Raw genomic sequence first — 23,423 nt, forward strand, 5'->3', positions numbered from 1 at the left:
TGCACAGAGATAAAAATTCTTTTAAGAGAAAGAGGGGGGGAAAAACTTAACCTCACTGAAAGCGCAGCCCATCTCCCATGTGCTGTCATCAGAGCAGAGGTTATTTATGTATTCGAGAGTGTGCCCACTGAGATATAATCTAGTGCTCTCAGGAGCCTCTTCTTGTTGGATGTGGTATTATAAAAATTAAAAATTACAAGCATAAAACAAGGCCAGTCTAAAATGAAATATTACCCAGTGGATGTAAATAATTCATGGACAAAAAAACCCTCCTGGGTCTCCCATCGATTCATCTTACTCCACAGATATAAAGATGAACCATATGTTGAAGGGGTGTTTGAAAACCCCCAGGATGCTTTCAAGGGTCTGGGATGGTTTCTGAGTGGCTATGATTCATGTGGGCCATGACTGACCCCATGGGAAAGTATTAGTGATGCCACAAAATGGAATTTCCTCTGATAATGAAACCTTTCCCGTAGATGACCAGGGGAGAAGAAAATGCTATTTGTGCTTTGAGGCAGAGTACACCAGTAATTTAACCTGTATATGCAGATATCACTGAAGGACCCAGTAAGACCTTCTTTGGTAAATATTTGCCTTTCAGAACAATTAAGTTTGTTCTCAAAGACAAAGGGTAGCTTTCTGGAAAGGCTTTTACTAGGTCTGTTGCATGCAGGCTGGCTGTGTCTGAAATTAGAGATACACATGTGGCTCCCTCCTGCATGGATGAGGGGTGGGAGGGACCTGGAAACCCCAGCTAAGCAATGCTTGGGACCAGAATGGAAAAAAAACCAGGATGAGAGCTGGCCTTCCTGTAGACAGTTTTCTTTGTGAGAGAAGAGCTGCTACCTAATGCTTTCACCAATGCAAGCCTATACTTCAGAGATGACCATACTGAGAAACTGGAGGGTTGGACCATATAGGGAGGAAAAAATGAGTGAGGAAAAATGTCTTCACAGTAGATTATATGTTCCTGATACACGTCTGTATAAAGATATTTATGTACAAAAGCATCTTTGGAGGCTGTAGAGTTAGTTGAGGTTATAGAAAGCAAAGAGCATCAGTAGTGATCCTGTGCATCTCTCTTGGTTATAGGACTTGTTCACACGCAGTTATTACTTCTGCCCACCTAGGGACATGCAGAGCCTTTGGAGCAGCAGCCCTTCTGCCCCCGCAGATCCAGCAAATGCTGGTACAGTCTCCATAGTGGCTCATGGAAGGGATGCTTTTGAAGCAGTCTTTGCAAAAGCTTTGGTTTTGCACTCTGTCTTCAGGCCAGTCAGAGGGAGCTGGGCTCTTCTACCAAGTGACAGGGAACAGGACAAGAGGGAACAGCCTCAGGCTCCACCAGGGGAGGTTCAGGCTTGGCATCAGGAAAAAATATCACAGAATGGGTCATTAGGCACTGGAACAGGCTGCCCAGGGAGATGGTTGAGTCACCTTCCCTGGAGGCGTTTAAAGGACCAATGGATGAGGTGCTGAGGGGCATGGTTTAGTGGTTGATAGGAATGGCTGGACTTGATGAGCCAGTGAGTCTTTTCCAACCTAGCGATTCTGTGAAAAAGATCTGGGGTCTGGTCCTGCCTAGGCTTATCTGCTGTTGCTCTCTCTGGTGCACACTTGGTGTCTTCAAATCAGTGCTGATGGATGAGAAGATCAACATAAGCCAGCACTGTGACCTCACAGTCCTGAAAGTCAACTGTATCCTGAGCCACATCAAAAAGAAGTGTGACCAGCAGGGAAAGGGAGGTGATTCTGCCCCTCTACTCTGCTCTAGTGAGACCACACCTGGAATATTGTGTTCAGTTCTGGAGTTCTCAGCACAGGAAGGACATAGATCTGTTGGAGCAAGTCCAGAGGAGGCCATGAAGATGATCAGAGGGCTGGAGCACCTCCTATATGAGGAGAGGCTTTGAGGCTTGGTGTTCAGCTGAGAGAAGAGGAGGCTCCAGGGAGACCTTATATTAGCCTTCCAGTACTTAAAGGGGTCTCCAGGAAATCTAGGGAGGGGCTCTTTATCAGGGAGTGCAGGGACAGGGTGAGAGGCACTGGTTTTAGGCTGAAAGATGGAAGATTTAGATGAGATATTAGGAAGAAATTTTTTCCCGTGAGAGTGGTGAGAAACTGAAACAGGTTGCCCAGTGAAGTTATGGATGCCCTCTCCCTGGAGTTGTTCAAGACCGGGCTGGATGTAGCTTAGTAAGAGGTGTCTTTGCCCGTGGCAGGGGAAGTGTAACTGGATGAACTGGTTGAGGGTGTTTTCCCATTATGCTTCACAGCCAGTATAAATGGAGAGAGGCTGTTTGTACCCACTGCTGTAATTTGTCAGGTAATGCTGTGATACTGTTGCAGTGTGTCCCCTCTCTTTTTTTTGCCAAATTTGTGAAATTAAGCAATCCAGAAGGCACTACCCATCAAGGGCAAAAGGTGCAGAGACTTTTCTGATTTCTCTGGCTCTACAAAGCTGGTCAACTAGCATGAAAATAGTTTCCCTGAAGTCAGACTCTAATCTTGAGACAAGAAAATATTTTAGGAGCAAGAGAAGAGGCACAGGAAATACTTTCTGGACACTTAAGGATGCTCAAAGAACACTGCAAAAGGCAATAGGGAATAAAAGATTAGAGGAAAACAAGAAAGAAAATAAGGCAATGTTTGAAAGAGGGGGAGGGATACAGCTCTGGCTACTGGGATTATTCGTACTCATAGGAAACATAAAAGAGCTAAACAAGGAAAATGCCATGCAGAGATCACACATTGTTTTTAAGGACAGGCCCCTAGACATGATCACCGCTGGCTGAGCTGTAACCCAGCTCCCAATCAATCTCTCCTTCCTGAAATGTCACTAACCTGCACTTAAGTGCAATAAGACTTTGCAGACTAATTGAAATTCTGAGCCAGAGTCAAGAGACATTTGCTTCAAGTAGTGTTTTAATTGTCTGCTCCCTAGGCTGGTAACAGAATATTTTGCTCTTTGCATTATTCAAGGAGACACAAGAGCTCAACCTTTCCCTGTAGGTTAGTGCCCCTTCTGCCTTGGGTTTATGTTCAGTTCTTTACTTGGCCTTGGCTCACGCATTACCTGCGTGCATCCTCATGTGCCTACTCAGCCAGGGATCAGAAAACCTCAACCGTCCCATCTGCTTAAATACAGCATTTTGATTCAACCTGTTATCTAGAAATAGTGGCCACCTGTGAAGCATGAGGCTGAAACCAGACCTCAGTGCTTATGTAACCAAGGGGGGTAATCTTTTTTGTTAGACGTAAAGGGAGATCCTTCTTTCCATGCACAAGGAGACCGTTTCCCTTAAAGCCTTCCCTGTGTTCTTTGCTGTAACCAGGAGATGACAGTCTGGTAGAGAGAGAAGGAGGACTCAACCAGTCTGTAGCCTTTCCCTGTTTTTGCAAGGGTGCTGCACTGAAATCATGTCTGTAAATTTGAATGTGAAATCAAGCAGAAGCTGTGGTATTGCCCACAAAGTGTTAGATAAGGCCAGGAGGAAGTATGGAGGAGCTAGGTGATCCATTTCCCTGTGAGAACCTGTGTGTTCTCCCTGTAAGATGCTAGGATCCTAAAAGGGCCCAGCATATACTCAATTATGCCATCATTTTTGGACCAGAATCAAGCAGAAGACAAATCTGCCTTACATACTTTTAACTACCTTACCTGTCTTATCTGCTTATGTCAACAGGTACCATACTTGTCCAAAGAGGTGTTTTTTCTTATGTTCACTTTCTGGATGAAACTGAGTAGTCTGATGGATTTTGAGATATATCAGACATGGTAAAACACACATAGAACTCCTTCCAGCTTGGATTATGTTTATAAATCATGGTGAAAAAGAGCAAAATTTGCCTTTTGTCTTCTAGTTTCAGCACCCTCCTATGTCATCATATTCTCCGTCATGATGAGAGACACTTGCTAGCTTAGAAAACATCAACAGAGGGAAGAAGACACTCCTAAGATCATGCACCAGGCTTCTTGGAAGCCTGACCAGAAATCTTGAGTCCTGTGATGCTGCTGATCCCTACCCTTCCAAAGGGAACAACTCTTTGCAGACCTCAGTCATCCTGGTTTCAATCAGGAATGCCTAGACATCATGTCCTGAAACGAGACCATCAAATGGACAATTGTATGTGGCTGGGAGTCAGCAGGCAAGACACCTACATATTACAAGTTTGCAATCTGCCTGCAGCAGGCAGGCTTCTTCCTTCTCATTTTACACAGTTTTGGATTGAAGTTCCTGCTCCTTTTAACTACTTACAGTTCTCTGCCATCTCTCAGCTCCCCATGCTATGAGAGAAGAATCCCTGTGACCAAATGGCATCCTTGATGTCTAAAGGGGTCACTCTAAAATGTAGTGAAACAGATAGCCTACACTCCAAAAATGCTTATTTTTCTCCTTTGTGTGCTCAGACACACACATCTGTACAGCAGACCTCTCAGATTAACTGAGATGTTGCCCACTCTGCAAATGCTTTGGAGGATTGTATGCGGTCTTGCAGTAAGCTCAGAACGATGATCAAGTTGTTTCGCTCTTACTTCCCATTAAAATTTGCTCTGCAGGGATAAGTGGCTCTCTTGAGGGCAAGAAATTTTATTTTATGTGTAATTGACTTGGAGTTCCTTAGAGCTCTGTTCACCCATCAGTGCTCAAATGACCCCGTCCTCCTGGCCATGGTGATGAAGGCATGAGTTATGCTTGTTATTAATGAGTTTTAGAGTCAGTCTTTGTAATAAGATGAACTTGCAGGGGTTTTTTTTGCATCCATTTTTTGGGTGTAGCTTCACTGATTTCTTTTTAACTCCCACACATTCCCACACTCCCATTTGAGAAGGATGATGAAGGGAGAGGCTGAGGCTAAGGGACAACAACGGCTGATAACAACAGTGAATTTAACACATCTGGACAAACTCTTCTCGAGACTGAAGCCCATTCCTCCTGTCTTCTCTCATAATCCAGCTTTACTGGCATAATTTTATATGCTGAGCCCCACCTTGAAATGTATATCCACGTGCTCTTAATTTTCACCCTCCACAGCAGCAAACACACCAACATGCCTAGCCTCCAAATTTGGATCCTTTATTTTTGATGTCTAAACTTGGACCACTTGAATATCCCCCACTGTAAGTTTCTTGCAGCTTTGGTGGCAATAGATGGACTGCAATGCCCCTTCAGACTGCTTCAGACCATGAACACTTTTTGGGAAGTGCAGAAAATACTGTGCGATTAAGAAACAGGGATACATAGATACCTACTGTCTACCAAGATGCACTGCCTGGGACACAGTGGACTTGAACAGCAAATTTCAGATTAAGCATGGATATGATCTAGGTCCAGGTGTGCAGGGTTGATGTACTTGCTTTGATGACAACTTCCACAGTTGGGAAGTGCTGGTGCTAACCCTTGTGTTTGGGTGCTTACTAAAAATACGTCACAGACGTGTTGTAGTCTGTAAAATCCGTGGGTTGTGCCAGATCTACCCTTGGTCTTACTAAACAGCTTGGCCAGTAGATGTTGCTCTTGGTTCATACTGATGTGCTCAAAAAAGATGTATCCAACCTGAGACATTTGGGAACCCTCTGAAGCCATGCAGTGCAGATCTGTCTATTACCCAGCTTTCTGCTTTTTGGCCATGACAGGCCATCCCAGATGACCACAGAGAAAAATAAAATATGACACACCTCCTCAGACAGCAGTCAGTTGTAATTAGCAGATAAAATTCTAAGCTGTTGTTTGTTTTGTGCAAAGTGAGAATTGCTGGGCAAACAATCAGTATTTCCAGGGGAGGCGTTGGATTGTACTTATTAGAAAGGCAGTGTGGACAGATGCAAAGAGAGAAATGATGGTACTAAACCATGTTAAAAGGAGCTGAAGTCAAGCAGGTATTGGTCTGAGGACTGTGGGGGCTCCAGCTCTCACTTGGAGTTGAACACCATGGTCCTATTGTGCCATGTGTATCTGATGGCTCCAGGTGTAAGTTATGGAGACAGGAGTGGAGAGAGAGCTGAAGTTCTGGGGTTGTATAGATGTTGTCATCCAGATAGTGTTAGCCACATTTTAGTTTTTAGTATTAGAAGAAAATTAATCACCCCGTGTATTGACTCTCCATCCTGAATAGTCCTGGCAATCAATGATAACCCAACCATTCCTGATTCACCAATGGTGACAAAAGGAAAAAAGGACTCAGACAAATCTTCTGCTGTCAGTCCCTGTCCTCTATTCTCATATGCATTACTTTCCTTGGTCCTTGACCTGCTCAGAATCCACCGTTTCTACAGACAATCTCATAGCTCAGGCATGTTTGTCTGCCTTTTCTCATAGACAAAATAGCTAGTGCACACAGTGATTAACATTTAAGTATAGTCAATGATGTGTAAAGTAGCCTGAATCTCTGTATATCTGTTAATATATCTTTCCCTCTTCCTTTCCATGCACACTCACCTCCTTTTCTCTGTAGTTCCAATCACAGCAATATTTAGGCGCTGCCTAATGCAAGCTCTTAGGGTCAAGGACTGTCCACAACTGTTTTGTTCATAAAGTGCCAATCCCAGGACTGCTCTTGTCTTACTCAAGGCCTCTTAACAGTTCTTAGAATATAAATGACAAATATGAATGACAGAGAAAATAATTTATAAATGCCTGTATAAATGCTGAGCCTTTTGGCCATCTCCTCATCATCTGTGCTGGTATAACCTCTCAATGTTCAATTTCTTTCATCAGACCAAAGGAATTTCAAGCCAGATTTCTCTGTAGGAAAGAATGATATTAAGAAGGACAGACCTGGATCTCTGATGGCTGAAGATTATGGGTATCATATCATTGACTCAGCAGAATCAGTGTTAGAAAATGCTTAGGAAGATGCTTGGGAAGTTCCTTAGTGAAAAGGCTTCATTTTAGCAGTCGTAACAGGAGAAATCAGAAGGTCACCTCACCTGTAGCAAGGTAGCATGGCCAAAAAGGCCATTCTGCATTAAGCCATTATGAAGAACAAGAGTTCAACTCTTATCTAGGTTTCAGGAAAAAAACCCAAACCCACAGGATGAGATCACAAGCCTGCTGCCTGCAGAAGCAGATGGAGTTTCATTTCCTTGTGTCACTGTGGGACTTTGAAGGGACGTAACAGGCATATGTGAGTAATCCCTTCTCACCATTAACAGAAAAGGTGATGACTTTGGGAACAGTTGTTTATGAATCAGACTGAGAATTGCTTTAATCATCATATTCCCATGTCTCTAAGGGATCTGTGAGTGAATTGCTGTGCCTGCAGTCTGTTTTACAGTGCCCCAACTTCGGGTTGCCAGCAAAGTTGCTAATGAATCAAACACACATCACACCTTAGCTTTAATGTCAAAAGATCAATACTAACCTCTTAATTATAATGTTGATCAAGGTTAATGATATTGGTTTCTTTCCCTTGAGGCTAAGGCATGCTGGAGACACGTGGCAATTATCCCAGATGCAGAACTGCTGCTGACTCCTTAAACTATCATGAAGCAACCTAGCGGTAGCTTTTCATTTGGGTACCTCCAATGCTTTGCACGTATCTCTGCCTTCTTCTTGGACTGCCCATTGTGGTCCCATTTGCCCATGGAACACCTTGATGAAACAATTGTCACTGACTGCAGGTGTTTGCTATATCAGAAAACTCCTTCAATCATCTTGATTTCCCAAGGTGGACCTGTTCCTATCTCCGATTCCTGTTTCCTATCTTAAACACTCGCAGATTCAAAGAAAAGTGTTCGTCCATTTCCAAAATGCTATAATAAATTTCAATATCCAATAATGCTCAGTTATTGGTCAGAAGAGTATAGACTGAGAGCCTGCAGGATGGCAATATTAACTGTTCAGTATTAGATTAATAAAAGACCCTACGAAGACCAAGGAATGAAAGTCTTCATGGCTGACTTCAAGATTTGTGATGCCAAGAACCTGATCTCCTACCAGATGGCCCATTGCAATTGATATCCCAAAGAAAGGGAGATAGGTTTTGTGGAAATTGATTGCCAATGGCATATGAGATGTTTTAAAGGCTCATAGCATAACTCAGATGGCTGTCAGAGACCTGTATGAAGGTGAGAGCCTGCATTTCCCTGCAGTTCACAATTACATACAGGGCAAAAATTGACCCTGTACGATTCTCAGTGCCTCTAAACTATGAGCACATCATTTATCACTGCTAATATTTACCAGTCATGTACAAACTCGGAGCAAATTCTGCTCAGGTCAAGTCTGCATTCAATAGAAGTTTCAGGGTTTCAACTTAATCCGATCTTTTCCATTATTGAGGTAATGAAGGCTTTTAAAGATTTCCTTTTTTACTAACACCTATGGGAGCACCATGTGCAGTAAGGAAATCCCTTCCCAACACAGTGATGTTTGAAGTGGAAAACTTCTCCTCTTCCCACTACAGCCCAATCAAAGACCCCAAATCATTGAAGAAGAGGAAGATGCTGCATCTCACTGACCATTTTGTCACTCTGTTTTGCTCCCTTGGCAGCACAGGGTCTGGTAGGCAAGGGTAACAGGCATATGGATTCATCATCTTCATGACTTGCCCTAGTGCAGGAAGCCTGTCACTTACTCTGGAAACTTCAAGCACAGACATAGCTTTACATCTACATAAGACAGAGCATCTAAATGCAGAGCAGTTGATGGAATCGGGGTTGTTTAGTCTGACAAAAAAAGAGACTGAGTGAGACCTCATTTCTCTTTACAACTACCTGGTAGGAGGTTGTACTGAGGTGGATGTTAGTGTCTTCTCCCAAAACCTTTTGATAGGACAAAAGGAGGACCTGAAGTTGCATCAGGGAAGATTTAGATTGGGTATTAGGAAAAACAGCTTCACTGAAAGGGTTATCAAGCACTGGCAGAGGCTGCCCAGGGAACTGGTTGAGTCACCATCCCTGGAGGTGTTTAGAAGATGTGTAGGTGTGGTGCTTAGGGACCTGCTTTAGTGCTGGACTTGGCAGTTAGGCTTACGGTTGGACTCAATGATCTTACAGGTCTTTTCCAACGTAAGCTATTCTCTGAGTCTATGATTTCCTACCATTGTTGTCAAGGCTCAGACTGAATCTTTCAATGCTGAGACTGGTCCTGACTAATCCATAATGTCATTGCTGACCCCACTGGGAATGATCAGCCCAAGAATAGACCTCAGATACTTACCAGTACAATGCAATTTGTGATGCAGTTCAGACAGCATCTTTCCCAAGGGATGTTTTAACTGTCTTTGGACATAGCTGGGTATCTTTTCTTATCAATGTAACCTCCTGAGGTCATGGGGCATACGGCCCTTATTGACCCCCAACTTTGACTTGCAGATAAGCTCCTCCCTGCACTACATCCTATCCTAACCCCATAAACACATGTCATCATTTAATTCCCCCAGATTTGTTCACTCACCTTGCCTAACTGGTACATGACCTGACCATCCTGCCTGTCTCCCTCTTAACAAGGGGACTTAATAAGAGACAGAAGATACATACAGAGATAGGCCTAATGTCTGGTCCCTTCTGCAGCTGGCAAAGTCAGCCTTTGTCCTGCAAGGCAGCTAGAATTAGCATCTTCCGACTGCAGGATGAATGTATCCGACAGCTCTGTGAAGGAGAGGACACCGAAGAGAGAAATGCTTGCTGACAACTTACTTGTTCAACAGCCTTCCTCAGAGATGCACACACCCCAAGTACTTTCATGTGGTTTTCAACAGCCTCCATTCCCCTTCCAGACAAAAATCTCTATTATTAACATATCTGTGTGAAGAGGGTCTGACTGTGCGTATCAAAACATCATTAAATATTTGGTTTAATAACTGCCAAGGCTGCTGCCTCAGCATTGCTCTGGAGTTCACATTTCTGGCTCTGTCATGGGAGCAGTTAGTGGAGCCAGGAGCGCTGTGAGACACAAATAGTGTCTGCAGAGTGGCATCTCCTTGGAAAAACTGCTCTGAGAGAAGGACACCATGAGGGCAGGGAGCTCTTCAAAAAGGAAATCCTAGCAGCTCAGGAGAAAGCCATCCACATGTTCCGGAAAAAAGGCCGGCAGGGGAAAAAAACCAGCTTGGTTGAACAGAGAGATCTTGAGTGATATCAAGAAGAAGAGAAATGTTTATGGGCTCTGGAAGAGGGGACAGGCCTCCTGGGAGGACTACAGGAGGCAAGTGAGATTGTGTAGAGGAAAAATCAGAAGGGCTGAGGCTCAGCTAGAAATCAGATTGGCAAAGTCTGTGAAAGATAACAAAAAATTTTTCTATAAATATATGAATTATAAAAGGAGGACTAGGGAGACCACACAGTCCCTTTTGGACGCAGAAGGAACAACAGTGCCAGGGGATGAGGAAAAGGCTGAGGTACTTAATGCCTTCTTTGCCTCAGTCTTTAATTGTAAAGAAAGTCATTCCATCTGTGTACAAACCTAGGAGCTAGAGGAGCAAAATGAGGCTCCCATGATTCAAGAGGAGGTGGTTAGAGCCTTGCTAGCCCAACTAGACACGCACAAGTCTATGGGGCCGGATAGGATTCATCCAAGGGTATTGAAGGAGCTGGCAGATATGATGGCCAAACCCCTTTCCATCATCTTCCAACAGTCCTGGAAGACTGGGGAAGTCCCACTGGACTGGAGGCTGGCTGATGTTGTGCCCATCTACAAGAAGGGTCGCAGGGAGGATCCAGGAAACTACAGGCCTGTCAGTCTGACCTCAGTGCCAGGGAAAGTCATGGAACAGGTGATCTTGAGTGCTATCATGAAGCACGTGCAAGAGAACCGGGTGATCAGGCCCAGTCAACATGGGTTCACAAAAGGCAGGTCTTGCCAAACTAACCTGATTGCCTTCTATGACAAAGTGACTCGGCTGCTGGATGAGGGAAAGGCTGTGGATGTGGTCTTCCTGGACTTCAGTAAAGCCTTTGACACAGTTTCTCACAGCATTCTGCTTCGGAAACTGTCAGCCTCTGGCCTGGACAGGCGCACACTCTCCTGGGTGGAAAACTGGTTGGATGGCCGGGCCCAGAGAGTGGTGGGAAATGGTGTGAAATCCAGCTGGAGGCCAGTGACAAGTGGAGTTCCCCAGGGCTCAGTGCTGGGTCCAGCCCTGTTCAATGTCTTTATCAATGACCTGGATGAAGTCATTGAGTGCACCCTTAGCAAGTTTGCGGATGACACTAAGCTGGGTGGAAGTGTCGATCTGCTGGAGGTTAGGGAGGCTCCAAAGGGATCTGAACAGGCTGGACTGCTGGGCTGAGTCCAATGGCATGAGGTTTAACAAGGCCTAATGCTGAGTCCTGCACTTGGGGCACAACAACCCTATGCAGTGCTACAGACTAGGAGAAGTCTAGAAAGCTGCCTGGAGGAGAAGGACCTGGGGGTGTTGGTTGACAGCGACTGAACATGAGCCAGCAGTGTGCCCAGGTGGCCAAGAAGGCCAATGGCATTTTGGCTTGTATCGGAAACGGCGTGACCAGCAGGTCCAGGGAGGTTCTTCTCCCTCTGTACTTGGCACTGGTGAGACTGCTCCTCGAATCCTGTGTTCAGTTCTGGGCCCCTCACCACAAGAAGGATGTTGAGGCTCTGGAACGAGTCCAGAGAAGAGCAACAAAGCTGGTGAAGGGCCTGGAGAACAGGCCTTATGAGGAACGGCTGAGAGAGCTGGGGTTGTTTAGCCTGGAGAAGAGGAGGCTGATGGGAGACCTCATTGCTCTCTACAACTCGCTGAGAGGAGGTTGTAGAGAGGAGGGTGCTGGCCTCTTCTCCCAAGTGACAGGGGACAGGACAAGAGGGAATGGCCTCAAACTCCACCAGGGGAGATTTAGGCTGGACATTAGGAAAAAAATTTTCACAGAAAGGATCATTGGGCACTGGAACAGGTTGCCCAGGGAGATGGTTGATTCATCTTCCCTGGAGGTGTTTAAGGCATGGGTGGACGAGGTGCTAAGGGACATGGTTTAGTGTTTGATAGGAATGGTTGGACTTGATGATCCTGTGGGTCTCTTCCAACCTGGTTATTCTATGATTCTATGATTCTATGACTCTTGGGATGTCCTCCTGTATGATTTACTCTGCATCCTCCTGCAAGATGCTGACTGTAAGAAAATTTAATTTCTGTCTGTGCTGTATAGCAGATGCCCTGTGATATTGAAGGTGAGTCTTTTAGCATTTCAGCCCCTCCCTGGTTCATCTTGCAGATGCAATAATAATACAACCCTGCCTTGCAGGGCTTCTGTGAAGGGAAATGTGCTGTATCTTGTGGAGGATTGAGAAACTGTGATCTTGGAGAACTTAGAAATCCTTCAGCTGGAAATATTATTCAGAAAACAAGATGAAATTCCATGAGACTTGCAGAGCTCTGGGTGTTACAACATATCACTGTATTTATGGGTTTATGCAGTGTTCTGCAAGTGCTTTATATAGAAAAGCGAAAATTACTTTGGTGAAAACTGAGGCACTTCAAGCCATGGCAGATGGAACATGAAAGGGAATTTCAAAGATCATAGAATCATACAATGGTTTGGGTGGGAAGGGACTTTAAAGATCATGCAGTTCTACCCCTCCATCATGGGCAGGGATGCCTCCCACTGGATCAGGTTGTTCAAAGCCTCGTCCAACCTGGTCTTGAACACCTCCAGGGATGAGACATCCACATCTTCTCTGAGCAATCTGTTTCAGTGCCTCACCGCCCTCACAGCAAAAAAAAATTCTTGCTAATATCTCATCTAAATCTCCCCTTTTTCAGCTTAAAACCATGTCCCCTCATCCTGTCCCTACCCTCCCTGATTAAAAGCTCCTCCCCAGCTTTCCCGTAGGCCCCTTTTAAGTACTGGAAATCTGCTATAAAGTCTCTCTGGAGCCTTCTTTTCTCTAGGCAGAACAATCCCAATTCTCTCAGCCTGCCCTCAGAGCAGAGGTACTCAAGCCCTCAGATCATGTTTGTGGCCCTCCTCTGGACTCTTCTTTGATGAACAAGCTTTTATGAAAATAGATAGTGACACTCATATCAGGAAAGGTTTCAGTCAACTTGGGCTGCATGTTTAGACTTTAATGTGTTCATGTATTTATCACTGTACAGAGGCACGCATGTGTCTATGCTAATACATCCCCTCTGTGCTTTCCAGTGAGGTCTGCAATAACTTGAAGAAGCAAATAGCGTGTGAACTCCACTCTGATGTGATTTATACAGTATCAGAGAGGTTCAGGGCGGGAAAGCATTTCATTCCTCCCTAGTGATGCATACTGGATTTTTCTTCACAAGATATTTTGCCTGCTTTGCTTTGAAATAAGTTAAGTGATTAGGCCTCTGCGGCTTCCTTAGGGGAGAACGTTTCCACAGTCTTATTTGATCTCCCACTCCAGACAAAACATTCCCTTTCTCATTTCCCTGCCCATCTCGCCCACTATTTCCACGTAAATAATCCCCCTTTATCCCTAGTGTTTCATTTGCAGGGATTCATGTAATAAGTACAGCTTTATGCTGGGTTTCCTTGAAAGCTGAGCACTGTGGCCTCATTTCCATCCTCCTTAAGTGATTTACAGAACACGACGAGATTGAAGCTGGTCCTAAATGTTTGTCCAAATCAGACCTTGTTACCTTCATTTGCAAGGACCTGTGAATGTCACAGAAATCAATGACAGCTTTGGCCACTCAGCAGCTTTGAAAAATCACATCGTTTATTTGGGTACCCAGAACTGAGTGATCTGAGCAGCTTTTTAGAATGATGGTAGGGAATATTGGCCTGACCTTGAGCTGTCTGTGTTCTGAGCACGTCTCTGTCAAAGACAGTCATAGCAATGAAGTTAAGTAGGAAGAGGCCAAGCAACCGGGAAAACACCAGAAACCCTCTTGTTGGCCAGATCAAGGGTCTTTCAGTCCAATATCCTCTCATTAGCAGTGACTGCCAAGGGGATATAGAAGAACAAGACAAGCATACAACATCCTTGCAGCTTTCCACAACTTGCAGCCTAGAGATCTTCTGAGCAAGAGCCACTGTCCTTGCATCTAATATCTATATTTGTATTATATATATATAATATGTATTTAGATTAGTTATTTATATCTAATATATAGTGGATATATATCTAATAGTATTTAGCGACTTTCATGCATTTTCCCAGCTACATTTTGTACTCACAGAAATTTTGGTACTTTTCACACGCTGTAACAAGCATTGCACAGCTTGACAGTGCTTTGTGTCTGTGGATTATGCCCTTCATGGGTTTTGTGCCTACCTCCTGGTGGTTTCATCTGACACCTCTTAATTCTAATGCTGGAAAAGACAATGAACAGCCATTCCTTGGTTAATTTTCTCTGGTCACTCATGTGTTTTTGTTGCTACTTTATCATTTATCTGCCTCCACCCATCTTCTTTCCATAGAGGAGCGTCCTAATGTATAGTTGTGTCTATTGTTATTAAAGAGTTTGTCAGACGTAAATACACAGCATAGAAGAATAATGCTGGTCGCACAGATGGATCATAGAACCCATCAGGTTTGGAAAGACTTCTAAGATCATCAAGTCCAAACTCAGCCTAAGACCACTGTACCTACTATATGATGTCATGAAGTGCCATATCTACACTTTTTTTTAACACCTCCAGTGAAGGAGACTCCACCACTTCCATGGTCAGTCTGTTCCAATTCTTGACCATTCTTTTGTAAAGAATATTTTTTTTTCTGATATCCAATCTAAACCCCTTCTGACACAACCTGAGGCCATTTCCTCTCAATCTTTCACTTGTTACTTGGGAGAAGAGACCAGCACCCACCTCACTACAACCTCTTTTTGGGTAGTTGCAGAGAGCAATAAGGGGCAATGGATGCCCCTGTCCTGGGTCTTCCTTATCCTACCTGCTGGCTAGTCTACCTTGAAGTTTCCTAGTGGATCAACCTTCCCTTTACCTCATCTCTGAGAATCCCATAAAAACTTTTGTGCAATCCCCAAACTCCCTCCTACAAATCCTCTTTCCTCTATAAGACAACAACCCCTACAGCCTTTTAGGGGTTGTAAGCCTCTTGGTTTGCATTGCATTCCCAAGAGTCTCTTTTATGATGATTCACCATAGTGGTTTTCATACCAGGGGTATGAAATTCCATTTTATTACCAAGATGCCTCTGCCTGTTGTGTTACTTTGATCATCTCTGGGTCTTTGTGTTTAACTAATTTTGTTGTTAGCCAGATAACATAAGAGAGCTCGTGTCTCTCGATAGGACTAGAGGAAATGGCTGTAAATTGGAGAGGGGCAAATTTAGACTAGAAAATGGAGGAATTTCTTCATTATAAGAGTGGTGAGGCACAGGAACAGGTTGCCCAGGGAAGTTGTGGATGCCCCATCCCTGGAGGTGTTCAAGTCCAGGTTGGATGGGGACTTGGGCAGTCTGGTCTAGTTGGACGTGTCCCTGCCCATCGCAGGGGGGTTGGAACTAGATGATCTTTAAGGTCCTCCCCAACCCAAACTAGTCTATTTTTCTATGATTCAATGATTCCATGATTCTTTGATTCTATAATTCTATGATTCTATGACACTCAATATGGGCAGTGGGCAGAAAAGCATACTTACCCCCAGCCTCTTCATTTTGTTTTCTCAATAATCAATAATGGTGTCATGTTCATATGTTGTTCATCAAAACCTTTGGCATCTGATGGAAGAAAGTTGTAGAGAAGGGCTGGAATATATGATTTTTCTTTTTTTTTTTTTTTTTTATGGAGCTTGGGGTAAGGTTTGATGTGAGCCAGCAATGTACTCTTGCAGTCCAGAAGGCCAAACACATCCTGGGTTGCATCAGAAGAAATGTGGCCAGCAGGGTGAGAGTGATGATTCAGCCCCTCTACTCAGCTCTTATGGGGTCCCACTTGGAGTACTGTGTCCAGGTCTGGAATCCTCAACATAAGAAGCATATGGAACTGTTGGAACAGGTTCAGAGGAGACCACAAATATGATCAGAGATCTGGAGCACCTCACCTATAAGGACAGGTAGAGAGCGTTGGGGTTGTTCAGCCTGGAGAAGAGAAGGCTCCAAGGAGACCTTAGAGCAGCTTCCAGTACCTGAAGGGGGCCTACAAGCAAGCTGAGGAGGGACGCTTTACAAGGGCATGGAGTGGCTTTAAATTGGAAAGGGGAATATTTAGTTTAGACATTAGAATGAAATTCTTCATGATGAGGGTGGTGAGACACTGGTACAGGTCACCCAGGGAAGCTGTGCATGCCCACTCCATGGAGGTGCTCAAGGCCAGGTTGAATGAGCCCTTGAGCAGCCTGGTCCAGTGGGAGGTGTCCCTGCCCGTGGCAGAGGGTTTGGAACTGGATGATCTTTAAGGTCCCTTCCAAACCAAACCATTCTATCATTCTACAATTCCATGATTAGCATGCACAGTCTGCAAAACAGCAAAATGTTATGGGATTTATTTTTGAAAGGGCAGAGAATGAACCCCTGGAGCAATTCACTTGTGCTGCCACAGGCTTTCATCACATGGGACATAAGGAAGGGACATCTTCCTGAAAGAATTCTTTCCTTTCTTTCTCAGAAGTGGCAAACTGAATGCATGGCTCTATGGGGAAAAATCAGTGTTTTGTGTAATAGAAGGCCATCTTCAAAATAGTCCCTTCTGGAATTGCTCTTTCCCAAAATATTAAGAAAGGAGAGTGATAAAACCTTGTGGAGCAGCTCTTTGGCTTTCCCCATTGTATAACAAATTTCACTTTCAGATAGTATAAGACAATCTCACTCTTATTCTCCTTTCAGCATCCTTACCCCTATTTGAGAAAGAAATAACTTTTTTTTTTCACTCATTTCCAAACTGTGATGATTCTCAGGCCTTCAGATACTGTGATATAAGGTCCAATACAAGTATTTCCAGTGGCAGCACACGGAACTGTGATGGCTTTGTATAATCTCAGCATGTATTTCAGACACAAGTTGTCCTGGCCTGCCGAGTTTGAGAGCTGCCAACAAGAAGTGTCTGCAACTGGGGTCAGTGAAAGGCTAAATCCAAAAAAACTCAAAATCGGAGATGGATGTAGTGTGTCAGCAAAGACCCTTTTGCTGTGCTGTATTGATTGTTTTGTGTTGATTCCTTAGCTTTTTGCTGTTGTCACTGTCATCTAATTTAAGGCATTGCTATTAAATTGAAAGGCATGATTGACTGACTGGCATCTGAAACACATCACAGCTGTCAGCTGCAAAGATAAACTCTGGATTGGGATGCAAATCTTCCCAAAGATCAAGGGTGTTTAGACTAGGCATCTTAAGTGGAGCTCTCTCAGTTAATTTGTGGTAGGAAAGACCTATTCTTTTGGCATCTCCGCTTAAGATTCAGAACAAGAAATGCCAAATATGAGCTTGCCAGTTGATTCTGACCATCTTTTCCATTTAACTGTGGAGAATTAGAATGCATTGGGTCAGCCTAGCACAGAAAGTAATTAGTTTTAGTATATGTTAAGAATCAACTGAAGAGGATCAAAAAGCCCTTTTGAAACTGGATTAAAGGCCTCCCCCAAATGACAGTCTCCATGGCACTCAAGACAATTCCATGAGCAGCAGCCTCATGTACAACAGCCACCTTTGCAAAACTCATGCTAGGAGCTAGGACTGTTCTCAGAAATAAAAAATACAAGCTAAACCTTGCTACGTCATTGAGGTGATAGCAGCTTGTGATGGGAACCTCTGGAGATGGACACATGAGCCGCAGATAGTCCAGTTAAAGGGACTAAAAACAAAGTGAGAAAACCTGCAGGTCTTCACAGCTGTAGCTGAGCAAAATTTTACTAAATGAGAATGGGTTGGGTATGTAACCTTCATAGGAGTCAGTGCCTTTGAAAAGCAAAATCCTTCATAATGCAGTTGCAGCAGACTCATTATTTCTGGATTAAGGACAGATGGCAACTCAACCCGCATCGATCAGCAGGGTGCAGCAGTTTGTTGAGAGCTGATGAAACAGGACTCCAGGGGCAAAAGGGGCTATCTGCAAAGAGCTCCATTAACCTTAGTGGGATTCTGCATCATATTTTGCATGAGTTACTCACTTCTCAGCATCAGAAAGGTGTCCTCCAACCCTATGTTTGCAATGTAAAAATGGGCAGAGCAGAGAATTGTGCAGCATATGTGGGGGAATGAACATTTTCTATAAGATGGGGAGTCCGTGGGTTGTTGCAGCTCAACAAGTCACTCCTGATGAATTGCGTGATGCAATATGTGTCTCTTCAGTGACAAAATCCCATTAGTGTCTTTTCTACAGTATCTGCATTGGGCTAAAAGCATCCGTGAGTTGCCACAGCTCAGCTGCTCCACAGCCACGGTAGCTCATTCACGTGCTGTTACTCAGCCACTCCTTTCCACCAGCCAGATGCTTTCAAGTAGTGAGCAGAAGGGCCAAGAGTTTTACTCATGGTACTGATTTTTTTCCTGCCTTAAAGGTGGGATGGGTATAACTTCATACAACAGATCCTTAACCACTTGTTTACAATGCCACTAAAAAAGACAAATCACTTGAAACAATGAATGACTATACCCAGGAAAAGAAAGGAGGTTTCAAAAGGTTTATCTGACAGCCAATAAACTGAATAAATAACATGCAGTATTTCATTTGTGAGGACCACGGGACATCCTGATGATAAAAAAGGACTACTCCATAAAGTGGGGAATAACTTTGTCTTGGCTATAAATGCCTGTGTTGATTTAATAAGTGCTCTAGTACTTCCCTAGCTTCTTTTTAGCACTCACAAGTGGAATGGAAACTGAGGAATAAGGAGAGGAAAGAAGCTATCTGTGCTCAGTCTCATGAAGAAATTTCATTCCAGTTAAGGGTTTGAGAACACGATGGTTTTTATCTGATTTTGACTGGTTCTCTCATCGCAGAGGATAAGCAGAGAAAGAAGTCATCAAAGACTGGAACCTACATTATCCCCTACTCATTCCTGTAGTGAGACCAGGCAGGGAAGCATCTTATTTCTACGTATTTTAGGGAGTTGATGTCATTATAACAAGTTATATCCTGAAACCATAGAATCATAGACTCAGAATGGTTTGGGTTGGAAGGGACCTTAAAGATCATCCAGTTCCAACCCCTCTGCCATGGGCAGGGACACCTCCCACTAGATTAGGCCACCCAAGGCTCCATCCAACCTGGCCTTGGCCCCAGTGCAGACCTATTCGAATATCTCAACATCAAACTGTTGCCACTATGACAGGCAATCAGTCTGGGTAACCAGTCTGTATTTTGCTTACAAACACAATTAAAAAAATAACATTTTAAGATACTGGAGAAGTTATGCATTTTGACTTAAAACGCATCCCACGCAAATAAATCACAAGCCTGGCAAAGCTTGTGTGGAGCCGCTTTCTCCCTTCCCCAGACCTACTCTAAATCTGCAAGGGAGTGAGAGTAAAGAAATACATCCTTAAAAGGGCAAGCAAAGAGTTGATTAGCTCCTAAATGTGTCTGGTTACAGATGTCCTATCGACCAGCTCAAGCAAGGCATCAGGATACCTGCCATTATGCCAATGCCCTTTCTTGTAACTGAAACACAATCTGTCTCCCATCATGAAACAGGAGAGACGAGCCTGTTTCCCTATGCAGTTTAGAAAAGGAAACAGCAGAGAAAGTGACTTTCTAGGGAAACACAGTCTTCTTCAAGGTCAAATATTTATTGTGCGCCAATAACAACTCCATCCTCCGTACTGCTGCCAGGATCTCTGAGCACCTTGCCAGCAAATTCACTAGCCTACATTTCCATTCTGAGCTATTTCTCCATATTATTCTTATTATTAAGTATCTAAGAAACTTCCTCTGCCTTTGGTAGTGTGAATGCTGCTCAGCATGTGCTTATTTTCACTCTTTCTTGGGAGTAAAAGTTAGAGCACAGCTAGAATGGTGGTGGTAGAGAACTTGCAGCTTTATGCTGTGGAAGCAGATGAGTATCTGCCCATCTTTTTGCAGGGGGGTGCTGGTAACATCCTTGTATTCTAATCTGGCACCTAGCTGGGCTGTTGAGGGCTCTTATTTTTCCTGACTGTTGTCCTGCCTATGGTGTGTGAGGAGCAGTGGAAACCAGAGGCTCAGAGGAGCCGTGATTTCCACTGCCTCATAAGATTCAAGGAGATTGGGTCAGCTGAAAGGAATTACTTACAGCTTTAAAATCTCTGGATGTTGGTGGGGAAAAAGAAAAGGGTCTTTATTTCATTTTTATTTTAAAAAGCAAGATTTGCTTTTCTCCCAATGTTTCCTCTCTTCAAAAAAGATACATCTTTAGCTCATTATCTTTATCTGTGCCTGAGCGCGGCACAGAGCTGAATTTCTTGGACCTGAAGCATCTCCAAAGGTAGCTGTGGGTAATGAGAGAATGCACAGCAGGAAAAGCAGTCATCTGAGAGTGGCCACCTCTGGGGTGAAGGGCCACCTCTGCCCTTCCCATGAGGTGGGCAAATGGTGCAATAGAAGCAGTCCTGAGCTGTTAGAAGCAGAGGCCTATTATAAAGCAGATTTTTAGGTTGCTGCATATGGCCAATGAGGAGTGAACTGACCACTGAGGGATATGACAGCTTATCCATCACTTGAAGGACCTAGATGATTCCCTGCTGTCTTTGTACAACACAAACCCAAGCCTTGCTGGGCTCCCTGCAGGCACCCTGCTGTAAGGCTTTGGGCTGTGGGAGATAAGCCAGATATAAACGGCTCTCATGGTCCATCCCACCATCACGGTTTATGGACATCCCACCAGGGCCAGCTGTTCTTGGCAGCAAGCTGGAAATATATAGGATGGAGAAGGCTGCAGAAGGTTAGCATTTTCCTTCTGCAAGTGGGAGGGAGGTTCATCCATGCAGCAAGGGGCTTGCTGGCTCCATCAAATTGTGGGGCTGTAGCTGGTGGTACAAGTGGAAAAACTGAGTATTGCTAACACCAGTGCTAGGCATGGCTAGAAAGAGAAGCCAAAAAAGCACCTTCATCTTATGGTGCTCCCCACAGATTGCTCCCCATAGATTGCTCCCCACAGATTGCTCCCCATGGGTTCTGGAAAGGTGGTGGAGGGCAATATCATTCCCCACCAAAGCTGTCCTTGAGAGCCATGTATCTTTGTGGCTGGAGCTATCTGCAGTGTGGGGAAGTGTCTTTTTTAAGTGGGAATGAGTAGTGCGACCACCTCTTTCTAGCACCCTTGTGCTGTCTGCACATAGGCATGTGTATTTACATGAGGGAAGAGGAAGAAGAAACACCTCATCGATGTTGGTTGTGTATCTTGTAATGTGTTTCGCAAGTGCCTTGTGGGGTTAGGAGCTGACAGACCATAAAGTGGGCAAAGAGTCTTCTCAGAGAAAGAAACCTCTTTGCCGCAGCTAGCACTGGTAGAACTGGAGTAGTTAGAAATGGGGCAGGGCTTCCAAGAAGGCAAAGTCCCTGTTTAGAGGTAAGGAATAATAAAATAAACCAAGGAAAATACAATACTTTTCTCTCTCCTTCCTAGGTCATGACTTTTTGGGCTACCCTATGGTGTTTAGTCCTACCACATTCAAAGACTTCCCACTTTTGGGGCTTGGCAGTGGGTAAATTGTAGGGTCCTCCAGGCCAATGCTGCCTCTGCTTCCTGGGTGCTGGGCTCTCACTGAACCTGACAGGGCTTTTCTGGATTTTGCCCAGGTGGTTGGAACCCATGGTCGGCTTGGGGCGACTGCACCAAGGACTGCGGGGGAGGCCTGCAGACCCGCATGCGCACCTGCAAGCCCCTTCCCAACGAAGGTCTTGTCTGCGAGGGAGTCCTGGAGGAAGGACGACTGTGCAATAGGAAGGCATGCAATAGTAAGTGGAGGCATGTTCCCTTGCTCACGCGCGAGTGGGTTGCTCTTCCCAGGAGGAGGTGGCCTCATCACCATAAATATTGAAGGATGCTCTAGAGGTGCAGCAAAACTGCTGAAGTGCCGTGTTGGAGCAGCAAGCCCAGGGGAGCATGTGACTTCGGCTGTGCATGGCCCTGCCCTTCCTTGTCTGTCTCACAGTCACGCATGCACACACGCATGTGCTGACAAGCGTCTTCCAACACATACACCTGCAGATCTAGACCTTTACCCCAAAGAATATGGGTTAATATAGCAATCTATAAGCAGGCTTATGTTAGGGATTCAAATATTGGTAATAAACCTGCCACTGATGGCAAAATATGAACCCTTAAAGTAATTTCTTTGACAGTTGAAGCCTCTCTCACAAATAAAAAAAACATGCAATTAAAAAAAAGATGCTAATTTTGATTTCCTTTGGCTTTAGTTCACTTTCTCAGTCAAGTGCAGTGTTGTAGTCCCTTTCTTTTACAAAATGAAGCCTCCAGTCCTAAGATGTGGAAAGAACTTGGTCGTTAGACAGACAAAATGCAGGGCTTGAGCAAGGCAAAGTGTTTGGCAGATGCTCCACTCTCTTCCTGTAATGCAGACTCTTTTCAGGTTCTCTTCTCCAGAGATCAGGGAACAAACTGTCAAAGCCAGTCAGTGATCAGATATCAGTGGGTTGAGCAGGTGAACCTCATCTCCCGTGCAACTCCCTGCACTTTCATCCCCGGTTCATCTTTCATATTAAAGTTGTAGCATCACAGATCATTAAGGTTGGAAAAGATGTCTAACATCATCAAGTCCAGCCATCAACACAGCACCACCATGCCTACTAAACCATGTCACAAAGTGCCATATCCACATATTTTTTGGATACCTTCAGGGATGGTGACTCCACCAATTCCCTGGGCAGCCTCTTCCAATGCTTCATCATTCTTTCCATAAACAAATTTTTCCTACTATCTAATCTAAACCTCCTCTGGCACAACTTGAGACCACTTCCTCTCATCCTTCATCTCACTTGTTACTTGGGAGGAGTAAATAGAATCCATCTTGCTGCAACCTCTTTTCTAGTAGTTGTAGAGAGCAATAAGGTTGCCCCGCAGCCTCCTGTTCTGCAGGCTAAAAAAAACCCATCAATTCCCTTAACCACTCCTCATAAGACCTGTTCTCCAGACCCTTCCTCAGCCTTATTGTTCTCCTCTGGACATGCTCCATCAGCTCAATGTCCTTCTTGTACTGAGCTGAGTTGAGAGGGGGATGGAAGGGGAAAAGCAACCGCAGATGCAGCTCAGCCCAGCAACTGCAAGTAAATGGCTTATTATAATTATTCCCTTCTTTTTATTTCAAATTCATCATAGATAATATTTGAATAACTCCTCCAACTAGACAAATAGCTAGGAAAAGTTCAAATGCCTTCAAAGGCAGGGAAGTATCTCCTGATAGAGGGGAAGTTCAAACAGAGGAACATAAACATATTCCTCTAATAAGGGCTAAAATGATTTCATACATTTTTTACAACTTCCATAAATTTAAATCATTTTGCAATTAGGCTTCTTCTTTTCCTTTTTTCTTTCTTTTTTTTAAATTTTTTTTTTAATGAAACCTTCTTGTATATTGAATTTAATC

The 23,423-nt window shown here is 44.2% G+C and overlaps 1 protein-coding gene across 12 annotated transcripts in view; it reads left to right on the forward strand.

Annotated features, from left to right (window-relative positions):
- ADGRB1 (adhesion G protein-coupled receptor B1) overlaps positions 1-23,423 on the forward strand; it is a 316,254-nt gene that overhangs the window by 112,892 nt on the left and 179,939 nt on the right. For 11 of the 12 annotated variants that reach the window (XM_069854743.1, XM_069854742.1, XM_069854741.1 and 8 more), the window contains exon 3: positions 21,616-21,774. The exons of the other annotated variant lie outside the window; for it this stretch is intronic. In XM_069854743.1, coding sequence (XP_069710844.1) covers positions 21,616-21,774 — 159 coding nt within the window. The remainder of the gene's footprint in view (positions 1-21,615; positions 21,775-23,423) is intronic. 12 annotated transcript variants of the gene reach the window in all.

This window comes from Phaenicophaeus curvirostris, chromosome 3 (assembly GCF_032191515.1).
Source record: "Phaenicophaeus curvirostris isolate KB17595 chromosome 3, BPBGC_Pcur_1.0, whole genome shotgun sequence".
Classification (NCBI taxonomy): domain Eukaryota; kingdom Metazoa; phylum Chordata; class Aves; order Cuculiformes; family Cuculidae; genus Phaenicophaeus; species Phaenicophaeus curvirostris.